Source organism: Rhea americana, unplaced genomic scaffold (genome assembly GCF_003343005.1).
Source record: "Rhea americana isolate MKP2758 unplaced genomic scaffold, rheAme1 scaffold_137, whole genome shotgun sequence".
Classification (NCBI taxonomy): Eukaryota; Metazoa; Chordata; class Aves; order Rheiformes; family Rheidae; genus Rhea; species Rhea americana.
In genome coordinates this window covers 2230666-2245020 of record NW_028185450.1, presented here as the reverse complement: position 1 = coordinate 2245020, position 14355 = coordinate 2230666, and the positions used below count along the sequence as shown (strand labels likewise).

Sequence of the window (14355 nt, the reverse complement as noted above, 5' to 3'; positions counted from 1 at the left end):
ATTACAAGTTGGAATGGATTATTTTGAAAACCAAAGGCTCTTTCACATGAAATCGCTTCCAACAGATAATTGTAGCCCAATAGCTACTTCCTACACACTTTCTAGTACAAAAATAAATATTTAATATTAAATAGTTACCAAATGGACTTTCAAAATAGGAAATTGGCTTATAGTTATGTGCATGCTTTAGAAGGTAGGCTGAAAAACAGAAGGCRGTTTCATAGTATCAGCTTTCTCTTCCAGTCTATTCTCTCTTCATTTTTTGCGTTTTATCATCTTTTCACTTTTCACCTCCATGTGAATGACTTGATTAAAAATGCCTCTCAGAAACCTTATGTAGAAGATGCTCAAAATGCTTTTTGCAAAGTAACTTTTTGCTTTTCCACTAAGAAACAGAAACAGAAAAATTTCTTGCCTGCTTTTAATGGGAAAAATAATTTTGATTAGAAAGAATTATTTTAATCCTCTGAGGAAGTATATCTAAAAAACCATTCTTGCACATTTTTCACACACACAAAAAAAAAAAAAAAAAGGAAAATTTTTGGAGCTAACCTTTCTGCTGCTCAGCTACAAATGGATATTTAAGAAAATCAGTGTTAGGCAGGTAAATTGGTCTGGCCGAAACAAAGGCAAGGCGACCCGGCTATGTGTTTATTTGGCTTTGATTTTGATTACAGTGTTCCTCGCATCTTCCATATAACAGGCACCCAGATCTGTACACCAAATGCTAGACTGATAGCTAGTAGTACATCGTAACTGCAACAAAAATGTTCCTGAAAGCCACGTTTCAAACTTCCATCCCACTTTAATGGCTTTATAGGCTGAGCAATAGTGACTTCTGCTTTTCAAGCTTCTGGGCGAAGCTGTAATGCTGCTATCAGCGTAGCAGGTTTTTCCCGTTTCTCTGTGTGASGATCAGGAGACATTCGGCGCCCGCGCTCGTCGCGAAGGGGCCTGATGTTGCCCGTCCTTCCTTCCTCGTGCCTGTGGAGCAGGTGCTGCTAGTGGGGGTGCAGAGGTAAATTTTGATGTCTTATTGTCAAGGCGATGTGTCTGCRATGAAGAAATTTATGTCATTCAGGCTTCCAGACAGATTAGTGAATGTGCCTCCCTGCCTACACGCTGGTATTTTGCTGAAAGTCAAAGTACCCTTTGAGTCCATCAGGATGCTCACTTCTCTCCTCGGTAAAGATAAAAGCAGTAATTCGTGGGTCTTCCTTACAAGTGCTAAAGTTACTATTATTTGAACTCTTCACTTTCACCACTAGCACCTTATTTTTTTTCTTCTTGACCAAGTAACTCAAAGATGAACAAATATTACGCTAATGGAAAAAGGTTAAAGAAGGACAACTAGTAAATGCGGAGGGGAAATTGTGTGTTGTCACCGTGGCCATTCAGTGAAATGGATCTTCAACCCTGAAATGAAACTGCCAGGGTGATATCAGACTATGATTTCTGCCGATTTGTTCTGTAATGAATCTGATGCTGCAGCCAAATAGAAGGTCAGTGTACTATGATAAAAGAAGAGCAATAAATGCTCTATGTGAGAAATTAAATTTGGGGTCTTATGAGAGAATAATACTGCTTCTTACAAAGTTGTCACATTTTAAAATATTATTTATGGGTGATACTTGAAGACTGTTATGTGCATAACATTATGGGAGGTGGTCTATCAGAGAAGATGTAGACTTGTGCTCTTGAAAAAGTCTTTGCCCATCTCTGCTCCTGAGCAGTGTCAGTCCGCTGCAGCCGATCTAAGGGGTCCATAAATCTGTAGCAGATGTTAAATGGTTCCTARTGCTTTAACAAAATTATTTATTCTTGTTGGAAATGGATAAACTGATTATATATAAGCAGAAACCATAATGTCAGTATTGTGAAAAATCAGTTGCAGTGTTTTTCTGATACAAGTGAATTTTTATTGCTTTAATTCTGTTTCGGTCAGGATTTGTGCTGCATTTTTCAAGAGGAACATTTGCTATTTTTTCTATTAGAAATGCTTTGGGCATGATTTATGAGTTTTCAGACTTCCCCAGACCCTGGTGATTTAGCTGAAACGGGTATCAAAGGTACCAAGTTATCTGAAGTATCTGCTCATGATTTGTTAGAACTGATACATGAACTCACTTGGGTATATTTGAGCATTTGCCTGGCCTGGCCGATATCCGTCTATTAGTATCTAAACACTGCGGGACAAGCACTCTGGAGATTGTTTTACCAGCAAAATATGAATGATATTTCAACCATATTCAAGACCAGAGACAATTCTCTAGAAGCTCCCTCTGCATAAGGTGCGTGTGCTGAAGTATGTCCTTTGGGTGGGAGAATGGGGCAATATGGAAGGGTTCAAGAACGCATGAGGGTGCAGAGGGTAGTGTAACATGTGTCAGATCTGCTCTTCTCTATACGCCATCAGCTTTCAGCTCAAGGGAATAAGATTCAAGCCTCTACAGTGTGTGTTTACATATATATACATATATATATGTGTGTGTGTGTATATATATATAAAAATATATAAATATATATATATATATATATATATATAAAAAATAGTATACCAACCTTATGACTGACTACAAAGTGCAGCATATTCCCCCGTCAATGTAATCAAGGTTTTCTAATAGAAAAAAAAACAGTAGATTCTAGATTTGCTTGTCCAAATTCTACCTAAGATCTGTCCCAAAGAATTAATATATGCTGATTAAAAGCTCAACATATTCAGGGGCAATCAAAGCTAAAGAGAACACATTCATAAAACTGCCTACTTGAACTAATCCCTCCACTGCATTTTATCAAGGAACAGACTTCCCTGTCACAGGGGAGATATGGATTGTTCAGAAATTGACTTTTTGTGGATTTTTTCTTTCTTTCCTTTTTTTTTTTTTTTTTTTTTTTTTTTTTTTTTTTGTTTTTTTTTTTTTTTTTTTTTTTTTTTTTTTTTTTTTTTTTTTTTTGGTAGAAGAGTCTGATTTTATTCCAAAATATTAGTGTATTGCTTCTCTTTGTTTTTTCAGTCTGCACAAGGTGGTGGTCATCGAACACTGCTCTATGGGCACGCGATCCTGTTGCGCCATTCCTACAGCGGCATGGTATGTAACAGGAGCTGACAGCAGTGATAGTTTCTACCTTTAGTGTATGAAAACTACTAGAGATCACCCAGACTATTGTATTTACTAACATTTTGAGAATTATTCACAGCAGAGAGGCTTTCCAACCTCTCAGCTCACTGAAATCTTTGTGAAGGGCAAATGCCTGGAAATAGGAAACCAAGCTGGTCATTTCTGGGTAGGTGGTGAAACTTAAGTCTTTCCCAATACTGCTGAGAAGTGATTAATATCTGTTCTCTGTCACTCTGTGCTGAGTTGGTGATCTCTCATTTGTTTTCCTGTGGATATTGCATATTGGATAAGCTATGACTGAATCCACAGCTGGCATCTGGCTGGCAACCTGAACATATGTTAGAGGTTGACTGGAAAAGAAGATTCCTCCTTGTGCACACTTTGGGCAGCAGCCTTACTCTTTTCAATTCCCTGATGAATTATTCACTGCTCAACTGTATAGTAAGAACTGCTGAACTACAATTAAAGATTGAAGGAACTGAACTTCATTGCAGCCAATTCCCTTATGTACGCTGTTGCTATCCTCATCTTGGTAGAAAGATAATACGGATAGAAATGGAGAGCTTATTTTAGAACATCTCTCTTGGTCAAGAGAGSACTGTTAAGCAATGCACCTTGAGTGCTGTTCAGTTTTGTGGGCATTTATGTTCTTGGGAGTAATTAGTGGTGATAATTTAAGAATCACTTTTAATCTTATATTTGCAAATTGATGGCTTTTTATATTCCAGCTGATCATCAGACAGGAGCAGAACTAGTGATACATGTTTTTTTTTTTTTTTTTCTTTTGGTAGTATCTGTGTTGCCTCTCTACATCTCGGTCTTCAATGGACAAGCTGGCATTTGATGTAGGATTGCAAGAGGATACAACAGGTAAATGCCAGGTTAAGACTATTATAAGGAAGAATATAATTTTGAAAATGGGAATAGAGGGCTATAAATCCCTTTAAAAATAAAAGCTATTCTTAAGGGCTGAAGAATCAAAAGTTAATATTTCTATGGTGATATTATTTGGCTGTGTTTTACATATTCATTATCATGTTTACTTTTTCTGGATAGATTCTGTAGATTTTCTTGTGAAATATTAAAATATGTATTCATTATATAATCGTAAATTTATGATATTAAATATAAATAATAGAATATTTCCAAGTTATCATTGCTGTGGAAGGTTTCTGGAGAGATTTTTAAATAAAGATTCTATTCATATTTTAGAACTGTTAGTGATTTGGATATAGTGTATTTTTAACTGACTTCTTGCAATACCATCAGTCTGGTGGAACTGTTAGAAATAATTAGTTTTTTAGTGGATTTTTTGTGTTTGTTTGTTTGAAAACTTTTTCTAATTAGGTGTAAAAACAATAATAATAGCAACAATTGAGCAGTTCCAAGATCAATTTTTTTTTTCCAGAAAGCATGCTTCTCCTGCAAGAAGTATGTCTGGAATTGGAAGGTTTATCATGGGAACAGAAGTTATGAATTTAATGCTTATAAATATTCTAAGGAATTAGGGACACTAACTGTCAGTAAAAGTGGAAGAACATAATGGAATTTGAACATAGGCAATCGTTAAAATATTATTTTAAGCATTATTTTAGATGCTTTTTTTCAGTTTTCTTAGTGAGGGGTTTCTCCACATCTTTGTCCTAGTTCTCAGTAGAATGCTTTCCACTCCCTGTCAGCATCTCTCCAGGCTCTGGGAAGTTCTTTAGCAAGCACAGCCTGGAGCAGGTTTCCTAAAGATCATGGAGATCCTCTTCCTTGCCCAACTCATGACTGCGGTGCAGAAGAGGTGGTTTTATTTTCTGTATGAAAGTTGTTTTCAACTAGGTTTCTTAGGAGACATTGCAGTAATGATATCAGTCACAAAAAACACGTACACACTTGGTTTACCGAAGTGAAAGCTGGGCGAAGACTTTAGGATTGAGATAAATATGAAAAAGATGGCAATAATCTCAGGCATTCTCTTTCTGATTTCTTTCTCTGTCGTTAATCCATAATGATATAGGTGAGGCGTGCTGGTGGACCATCCATCCAGCTTCCAAGCAACGATCAGAAGGAGAAAAAGTGCGTGTAGGAGATGATCTTATTTTAGTCAGTGTCTCTTCGGAAAGATACTTGGTAAGTTCTGTAAGAAACTGTACACTGCTGCTTCTACAGAAAAACAGTTAATAAAGCTGTTACACAAAATCTGGTTTACATTTCCAACTCCACAAAAGTATAGRTTCAACTGGTGTTTAAACTGGTGCTTGGTGCTGTTTGCAAACTAAGATGCTGTAGGTCTGGAAAGTGTGAGACAGATGTGACTGATCTCATTGGCATTCATGGCAATAGTAGAGTAGAAATGGAAAAATTACTAAACAAAAAGAAGAAGAAAATACAGAAAAGAAGAATCTGTCCAAGTTGAGATGTTTAGAGTCTCTATCAGTTTCTAAGGTTAACAGCACTGCTGGAAACTTCTGTAAAAATCATCAACGGTTTGGCAAATATAGCTACAACTAAAACCATAGTCTTTTAAGGGGAAGTACTTTTAGCTTTACTCAAAACAGCTGTCTCAGTTCTGCATGTAATATTAAAGTTTGTTTGATATTCTTTACTTGAGTTTTTCCTTATGTTATGAAATGTTATTTCAGAAACAATTTTTACAGTGTTTAGAAAAAGAAATGAGGAATTAAATAAAATCACTTAAAAATAATGATTTATCTTTTTAATAGAATTGAAAACATTCTCACTTTTCAAAACAAATAAAAAAAAGCTCACTGAATGAGTTATGGAATTTCTAATTAAAAGTTACCTCATTGTAATAATTATATTCTCATTTTTCCAAGCAGACATTCTTAACATTTTAAAATGATTTTTAATAACTACTATTAGAGAATTTTAAACTTACTGAGAAAGTAACCTTATTGAGACAAAACTAATGAAGAAGTTATTAATGAAAAGGTTTTATTAAATACAAATGAATTTTGCTCCAAACTCTCTCTGTGTGTCTAAGATGTCACCTTTTGCCACTCTAGTTAGTAAATCAGGGCTATTTTATATTAAGTAGACTTTGTGCCTCAACTGTTAATTCTTTTCTATCATATGTACGTTTGCTGTCATATGCACATTTTTGCACAAAGACACATGATGCAGACTGCAGAGGGTGATTTTATTCAACACGTTAAATTTGCACAGCTCCCATGGTGTTAATGCATATACTGTCTTCTATGCAAAATATCAATATACACAAACATATTTTCACTGTAGAGAAAAGCAACTCAGATATATCATTTGATGTTTTAATCTCTGTATTTTAGTCATGAAATGGTTAAGAGTTGCATTTTCATGAATAGTTATTAAATCTATTTCAGTTATTCAGATGTGGTTTGATAATAARACCTGAACAAATTAAAGAAGTGTTCACCCCTGCATTTTTATAAATGGATATGATTCCAGCCTAAATTATGAGCTAATGAACTACATGGCTTCATAATCATAAAAATATTTGTATTTCTGCTACCTACTCCAAATTTATATTAGCACTGTAAGTAAAGCAATAATATTTGACTATATTACATGAAAATTCAAAGAGCCGGTTACCAATGGGTGAGTATTTTTCATAAAAGCTGTCTCTCCATTTCTAAACTCCCCTTTTTCCCCCCCGTCTATATCAAATGCTCCAATGCTGTTTCCTTCAAACCTTGCTTCACCAATATTATTTTAATGGAACAGGTAAGAGTCAATAAGTTAGTATTTTGGATTCTTTGTGAGCTATCTAGTTCAGAAATAATCACCTATCCCTATACAGCCACACTTACCTGTCTCAAAACTGTAAATAAACCAGGTATTGTAAAAGTGTATACATTTTTCCTTGACAAAAACATATACATCAACTTTTTATTTTCTTCAGTGTCCAGTAGAAATGCCATAATACATATATGAATACGTAATATATGAAAGAGCAGTTTCTTAGAATAGCAAAGTTTTCATGTAGAGGACATCTTATACATCTTATAGGTCCTATCTTCTGCACTTAAAGGAATGCAGCAACTGATAACTTTCTACAGTAGTTAGGACTGTGGAGAGGCAAAGTTATTTGAATGAATCCACTTTGACAGTGAGACCAAGTAGATTATTAAATCAGTCAAGGAACTTGAGGTTTTTAAGAGACCAAGTCTATCTTTTTGCCCTGAACAGCTTTTTTTTGATTCCATTGAACAAGTGCTAAACCAGTAGGAAGATTAGTGGGAAAATAAAAGACCAGAGATGTGGATTTTGGCTGTTTGTTGACTGGGCAGTAGTGTCCCTGGGCAAGGCTTTTTGTTGCTCTGACTCTCGTTATCCCTACTTATACAATGGGATTTTAGATGCTTATTTTCCACTATAGCATTTCTGAGGAAAAGCACTTACACTAAAAGCTTGTGGCATTATATAATGTACTAGTTGCAATGTTGCCAGATCCTTTAGAGAGGAAACTTGGCTCTGCTGATCCCTATTAGCATAGAGCAAAAAGATGTTCTGCTATAAATATTGCTACTGTTCAAGTTCAGCCCAGAGTTCCTCTGCTTCTTTTCTTGAGGCAATGCAGGTTTTTGAACAGATGCAATTTATCCAGCGTGTTTTCCCCCTTTCGTACATTTTTAGAATGTGCTGCTGCACTTAGGTATGTCTAATATATGTTGTTAACTACATCCCATAGTAAATTTCAGAATCACCAGTTTTAAATAGTTTAGAAATTTAATTAATTCTAATTTCTTTCAAATTCAAAAACTCTCTGGATAACAATAGTTCTTAGCCTTTTAAACATCAGTCAAAAAAAAATTCTTAGACATGAAAATGAAGTGCAAAAAGAATGATCAAGATAAAAATTAAAATTAGTTGCAATGAGGTCAATGATATTGAGGTTGAGAAGTTAGGAAAGGGAAAAAAATTGTTTTTAAACTTTCAGTCTGCAATGCAGAGATTTCAGTATAATGCAACAATTTCTGTACTGAGAGAGATATATATAGTTACTATCCTGCCTGTAATGCTGATCTGTAGCTGCATTATGCAAAGCTGCGAACAAGCTTTGAGGTTTGCCTCTCTCTTACTTAAGGGGACTTTTTTTTTAATATGGGAAACAAATACTCTTATTTTCTTTGAAATTAAAGTTTTTTTTGTGAAGTTTTTTATCACGATTAACTGATGACAGGATTCCATTTCAAAAATAACATTCTCTAAATGAGAAGAAAGGTGCAGCTTAAATTTGTCATCTATCTTGGACAAGTGGTCAGATATTTATGAACATGAGAAAGGTCTAGATTCTCTTGCAACAATACATTGTTTATTCTCCATTCTCAGGTTAAATTTGCTTTTATTTATTTATTTATTTTTATCAGAGACTTGGGACAGCTCATTCTCACAAATAAGGCTTGTTTTGCTGCAGTAGGACTCAGGGGACAGAACTGTGTGCTTTTTCCCCTCTTATATTTTAATTGTAGCAGTATGAAAGTCAATAGTTGGGCTTTGCATTGTTCTATGTGAGTTCACATTTCCATCACTTCTTTTCGGTTAAAAAATAAAAAAAAAATCATTTGAACCTGCATAAACAAACCTGAAATTAGTGGAGCAAAGGCAGTGTTGAGCTGCTCTTTACACTGATGGTAATGCAGTTCCCATGGAGTCTTTRTACAATTGAATGTTATTGTGGAGGCTGGTAGATCTTCCTGATAATTAAGGTTGTCAAGCTGCTCTACTTTATAAGATCCTGCTTCCAATGCTTATAATGTCAAAAATTACTTAATAGAAATAGTAGCATCTATTTCATTTTTTTCTTTTTTGTATCAATCTGAGATTTTTTTAGTTTGTCCAGAAGAGGTCAACTGACTCTGAGCATGAACACTATGAATAAAAAAAAAATCTCACTTTCTCGGAAATGTGGAGTGTGCCACACTTCACAACAAGCACGTGAAACTAGAGGAGGTGGTCATCATATCAGAGATGTACTTCATTTAAGAAAAAAACCCTCTTGCCTAAAATTACCAGAGAAACATGTCTCTGAAACATTGCAGTTGGAATGTGACCAGGATGGATTTCTTGATTTTATTTTAGCAGCTAAATATCTGATGACTTTACCCATTCTGTGCATGCCAGACCTCTTGCAGCTCCTGTGTGCTAATGAACTGTTTAAACTTCCCCCACAGTGAATAATTAAATATCCCCAAGCGTGGTGAAAGCAGATATGCCTTGTAACGAGTTGCTCAAGGCGGGGAGAAAGTATTGACAACTGAGAATTCAATGTTTTATGTGCTGTTGGTGATGTGCTGGCACTTAAGACATGCGGAGGAGGAAGCTGGTAGAAGGTAGAAGGTAGAAGGAACAAAGGGCCGGTGATGAAGAAGGGATGGGAATAGACTGTAACAAAGACTGAGCCTGGACCTGAAGTGGGGAGGAGGGAAACCGAGTGGGACTTGACTGACTGGCTGAAGAGCTTGGCAGTCGGAGGGAGGCAAGCAGTAGTCATCTGTGACACGAAGCTGGTGACAAAGGAGGAGTGGGCACCTGCTGGTTAGGACTGAATTAGAAATTTAGGGAAGAAAAAGCCTTACTGTTTTGGTGAGGGGGTTGAAAGAGGAATCGGTGGAGTGGGACTGGGAATGAAAGGCGAGAAGAGGGATCTACAAAGCAGCTGGAGTGAAGGGGGAAAAACTGAGCTGCTGGACAAAGATCCAGAGAGGGGAAAGTCTGTGGCCAAGAAATGCAAAAAATAATTATGAGGGGCTGGAGATGTGCTAAGTTTCTGGAAAGATATTGAATGCTGGATGACATAGGAAGAAAGAAGCTGAGAAAGAAAAAAGATAAAACAGCCTCAGCTTTTTAGGTTTGAGAAAAAATCTTTGAAGCAGAAAGAAATGATAATTTTGGGTGATAAGGTAGACTGGATTGAGAAGCTGGGTTTGTTAGATGAGAGATATGGGATAGCGATAAAGATCTGGGGAGGAAATGAGAGTGAAGGAGGCTTGGATAGGTAGCTGCTGTCAGCAACTGTCTAGGAAATCCACTGTTTAAAAGCATAAGAGTCACCTATGCTAGTTCTGACTGCCTACTCTGCTATTGATTTTCTGTTAATTTAAATGGTAGATGTCTAATAAGTGATTTTAAAAGTTTCCTGCACATGTATTTCAGGTGGACGTCTGTGCTGTGTATGCCACATACCGTAACCATTTTGTAAATTTGTTTTTTAATAATGTGGTAAAAGTAATGTGATTAATAAAAATATACCATAATGAAATATTTTTATTAAAATTGCAGCATCCTAAACTTTAGAAAATGCAAGAATTATGACACCAGAAATATTTAATGACATCTCTTAAATATGAAGTCGCACTAGTTGCTGTTGCGGTGCTAATGATAGAATTTCAAAGGATATGTCAGGATTGAGTAGTAGGGAGGTTGCAGAACAGAGGAACTTTGAAGATGAAATTTCAAGCTTCAAATTTGGAGAAAAAAAATCAAAGAGTTTCCAGGGAAATTGCAGGGRAAAAACAGATCATTTTCACCTTAAGTTGGGCACCTTAGGTTAATGAAAACTTTTCAGTGTAAACTATGTGCCTCAGCTCTGCATTGGAAAATGGGGCTAATGCTACTCCTTTGGGGGGTTGAGACAATAAAGCCATTAGTATTTGTTGTATTTTGTGAAACGCTGTGATTGATGATAGCAAAAGAAAAGCCTGTGAGGAAAGTAATAATTCTCTTCAGAGCTTTGAAGAATTGATGCTATTGAATAAAGCATGAGGCTGCAAACTGAAGAATAAGGAGAAAACACGACACTGAGCAGCTGTTCCTGAAGTGAGCCCCTTTATCCTCTAAATACCATGAGGCAGCATTTGTGGAAAAGTCGTACAGGATCATGCCATTAGGAACCGTAATACGATGCATACACCAGAGGCCATTCCATTTTCAGAGGCTRCTTGCAGTTTGATATTTCCTAACTTTTGTTTGCATGCTTCTTGCCACACATCTAGCATTTTATGTTGTGTGCAGCATGAGAGCRGATTAGATGGATGTTAGTGGCTGATTTTTAATGATAATTTCTGTGCCTCTGTGGGCTTGGCAGTGACTCTCCCTTTGCTGATGTTACCCCTATACTGAGTTGAGGGACTGGAAAGGGTCAGCCAGCTCAACTCCCAACTTTGTTTCTTTATCAGTGGAAAAACTTTATGCTTGTAGATTTGCTGGCCATCTATTTAAATCACTTTAGATGAATACAGATAAACCAGGATTTTATAAAGYTTTAAACCCAAATAAAACTTCTTGGACTTTGCCTACTTTGGGTCAAAACTTAGGTTAGTGTTTTTCTCCCCACAAAGTAATTTTGCCCCTATTTTTGCACATATTTGTTCAGACTTTTTCAAGATACTCCTAGACTTTTCTGTAAGTGTAAATGTCTTGCCACTTTTAGACATAAACACAAAAATAATGATATTAAAGCTTTACAGAGATGCAATTTTGATACTTCTAGTTCTTTCCAATATTTGTGTTCCTTGCGAGTAAATATTTTCATTTATTTTGACAGCTTCATATAATGATCAATGTCACTTACTGAATGTTTTTTCACTGACTTCAGTAATACATTTTAAGAGGAATGATACCTGGTAGGCATTGAGTGAGTTTGTGAGGTTGCTGCAGCTGCTTGGGATGGCACCCCTAGAACCCTTTTGCTCCTTCAGTGCAGCATGTGCACTGTAACCTTTATATGTAGTTCTCAGATTGTACCAGAAGGGAAGCTTTTTAAAAATTTATTATTTTTGTTTTGCAGTTCTTGCTATCTGGAAGAGGCTGAGAAATAAAGTCAGAGACATCATAATGTAAAGTGCAGATAGAAATAGATAGTGCTAGGTGTGGTGTCAGTATTGACATGGCTTAGCCATGAGGATGCCTGAAGCAGGTGTTTTGTTTTCTCTCTTTTTTTTTTTTTTTTTGCACACTTGCACATTTCACAGAACAGAAACACTAGGTGCTGTTCAGTATACTTATTCCAGTATATTCTTCTGTAGAAAAGAATGAAGGAACTGAAATTTCATTGCYTCTTTTCAAAAAGCAGCCTGCATCTTCTCCCTGCAGTATTTRTGCATGCCATCAGTGCAGACATACTGAGTGCTGAATTTAAAATACATCATCTAGCTATTTGCAGCTATTGTAAATGTAACTATGCTACTGCAAGCACTGTGGAAGGCTTCTTATGAAAATTACCTTCTGATTCCTAAGCTCTTCAGTGAGCCTGAATATACTGTGTTCCTCRGTGGAGACCAAGGAACAGAGCTATGATTTTTTTTTTAGTTTTCTGCAGACCAGTATAGATTTTATTGAATGAAGGTAGGTTCAACTGGGAAACTGTAATGTTAGGGGAAATCTAGGCTTGGAGCTTATCCTTGARAAGTTGCACCTAGACTGTAGTGTTTGCCTATATTCATAAAATTCCATACTTTATTCTGAAAAGTAATTAGAAACCTATGGCAAATTAAAAGCTGTTTTAGGAGTTTATCCTTAAACATAGTGTAGAGGAGGCACATCTAGCAATGAATTGCTTAAGACAGTRCTTTTTCAGCCTAAATAGTTTAGTATTTTCTATGCCTCAGCCAGGGGCTTTTGACATTATTGAAAATATTAGAATGTTTTGGGTGAGCCTGGACACTAGTGTGCAGAAAAGGTAATATTAGGGTGAGACAGGAGGCTGAAGAACCTGCCTGTAAGTGTGACAGAAGATCCATGCCGGGGCTAGAATAGAGTGCAGGACTCCCAAACCTAACGTATTTCTACTTTGCAAATGTTGTTACTGCAAAGCTAAAAGATGTGCTACACTTTACTGGGAGGTTCATGTAGAAGGCAGCAACCTGCTACTTCTGCCAGATACTCTGTTATGTACAGAGCAAAGGTCTGTGTAGTAGTTGCAGAGGCTGCTCAGAGCCAATGTTAGTGTCTGTATCATGGACATTGCATCATGGAAATTTGGTTGCATTTTGTTTCATAATTTTATTCTGCTGAAAGTACAAAACCAAGCAGATAAGCACCAAAAAATTACAAGGAGAGTGCAAATTGCTTTAAAACAACATTAAGGCTGTAAAACTGAGCGTGGAAAATTTATGAAATCTGAGGATTAAGATTGACAACTCTAATCTGATTTTCTTCTGTACATGCGGTGTAATAGAAACTGTGATTATTCATTGACATGCTACTTCCTCTGCTGAGTCATTTTGTTGTCTGCTCTGGATGAATTTAGGACTGCRTAGTTTATAAGACTGTAGTTGTCAGGACCCTTACCTTCGTTTGTAAATTGAAACATGCAGCAAGCAGCCTAGGGAAATGAAGGAAAGGAGATAATTGTAAAGATATACCCTGTACTTCTGTGCTGTGGTGATTGTGTGTGATACTGAGTACGTCGTTTAAACTACACTTATTAAAGATATGACAATCTGGTAACTCAACTTGAAACATCTGGATTATAATCAGAGCTGCAACTAGAGTCAAAAGAAGTGATAATAGATGTTCTGCAAAGGGAAGTCAGGAAGTCAGTGTGTTTTTGTTCAGCTTTCTACTTATAAAATGGAATAATAATTCCATTGGTATCATTGTGTGTTCTGAAATAAGTTCATTAACATGTATAAAGTGCACAGAAACAAGAACTGCTTAGTTGATGGCAGCTCTAAATGACAGGGTTATTATCCTTTTCTTCCTTTATCCACCCCAAATTACACGTTCTTTGCAAGAATTAATGGTCCTCCTTGATTGTACTGTTCAAGTTGCTAATTGTCCCTAACTGGAATCTATGCAATGATCTTGCTTAGAGAAAACTGAACTATAGAAGTGAGGCCAAGAAGGCAGAAATGGGTTTGGAGTGCTGAGGATTGTAATCTCTCAGCCTGGTGCCTGGTTGGTGACTAGTTTATATAATTGCACTAAGGGGAAAATAAAAGGTGAAATGACTGTTCATTTCAGTTGGAGATTAAAAAAAAAAATCTGAGAAGAAAAAGCAAGAAAAAGCATCTTTGGCACGCACCAAAAAGAGCAGATACATTGGCAGAAGATATACAATAATACAGTAAAAGAAGAGCACCCATTGAATTCTTAGGCAGGAAATRAGCTTCTCAGGGAAAGCTATTTTCAGGTTTACTTGGATAATGCAGGCTTGGTGCAAGAATATATTTTTGGAAACTTCCTTACATTCCTTACAGAGTGAATTATTTGATTAAATGATATCTTTGRTTTCTTGGCAGTTTTA

The 14355-nt window shown here is 36.2% G+C and overlaps 1 protein-coding gene across 5 annotated transcripts in view; it reads left to right on the top strand.

Moving 5' to 3' along the window:
- Nucleotides 1-14355, top strand: part of RYR2 (ryanodine receptor 2) — a 449981-nt gene that overhangs the window by 181593 nt on the left and 254033 nt on the right. For all 5 annotated transcript variants that reach the window (XM_085298277.1, XM_085298276.1, XM_085298275.1 and 2 more), the window contains 3 exons: nt 3015-3089; nt 3911-3989; nt 5125-5237. In XM_085298277.1, coding sequence (XP_085154403.1) covers nt 3015-3089; nt 3911-3989; nt 5125-5237 — 267 coding nt within the window. The remainder of the gene's footprint in view (nt 1-3014; nt 3090-3910; nt 3990-5124; nt 5238-14355) is intronic.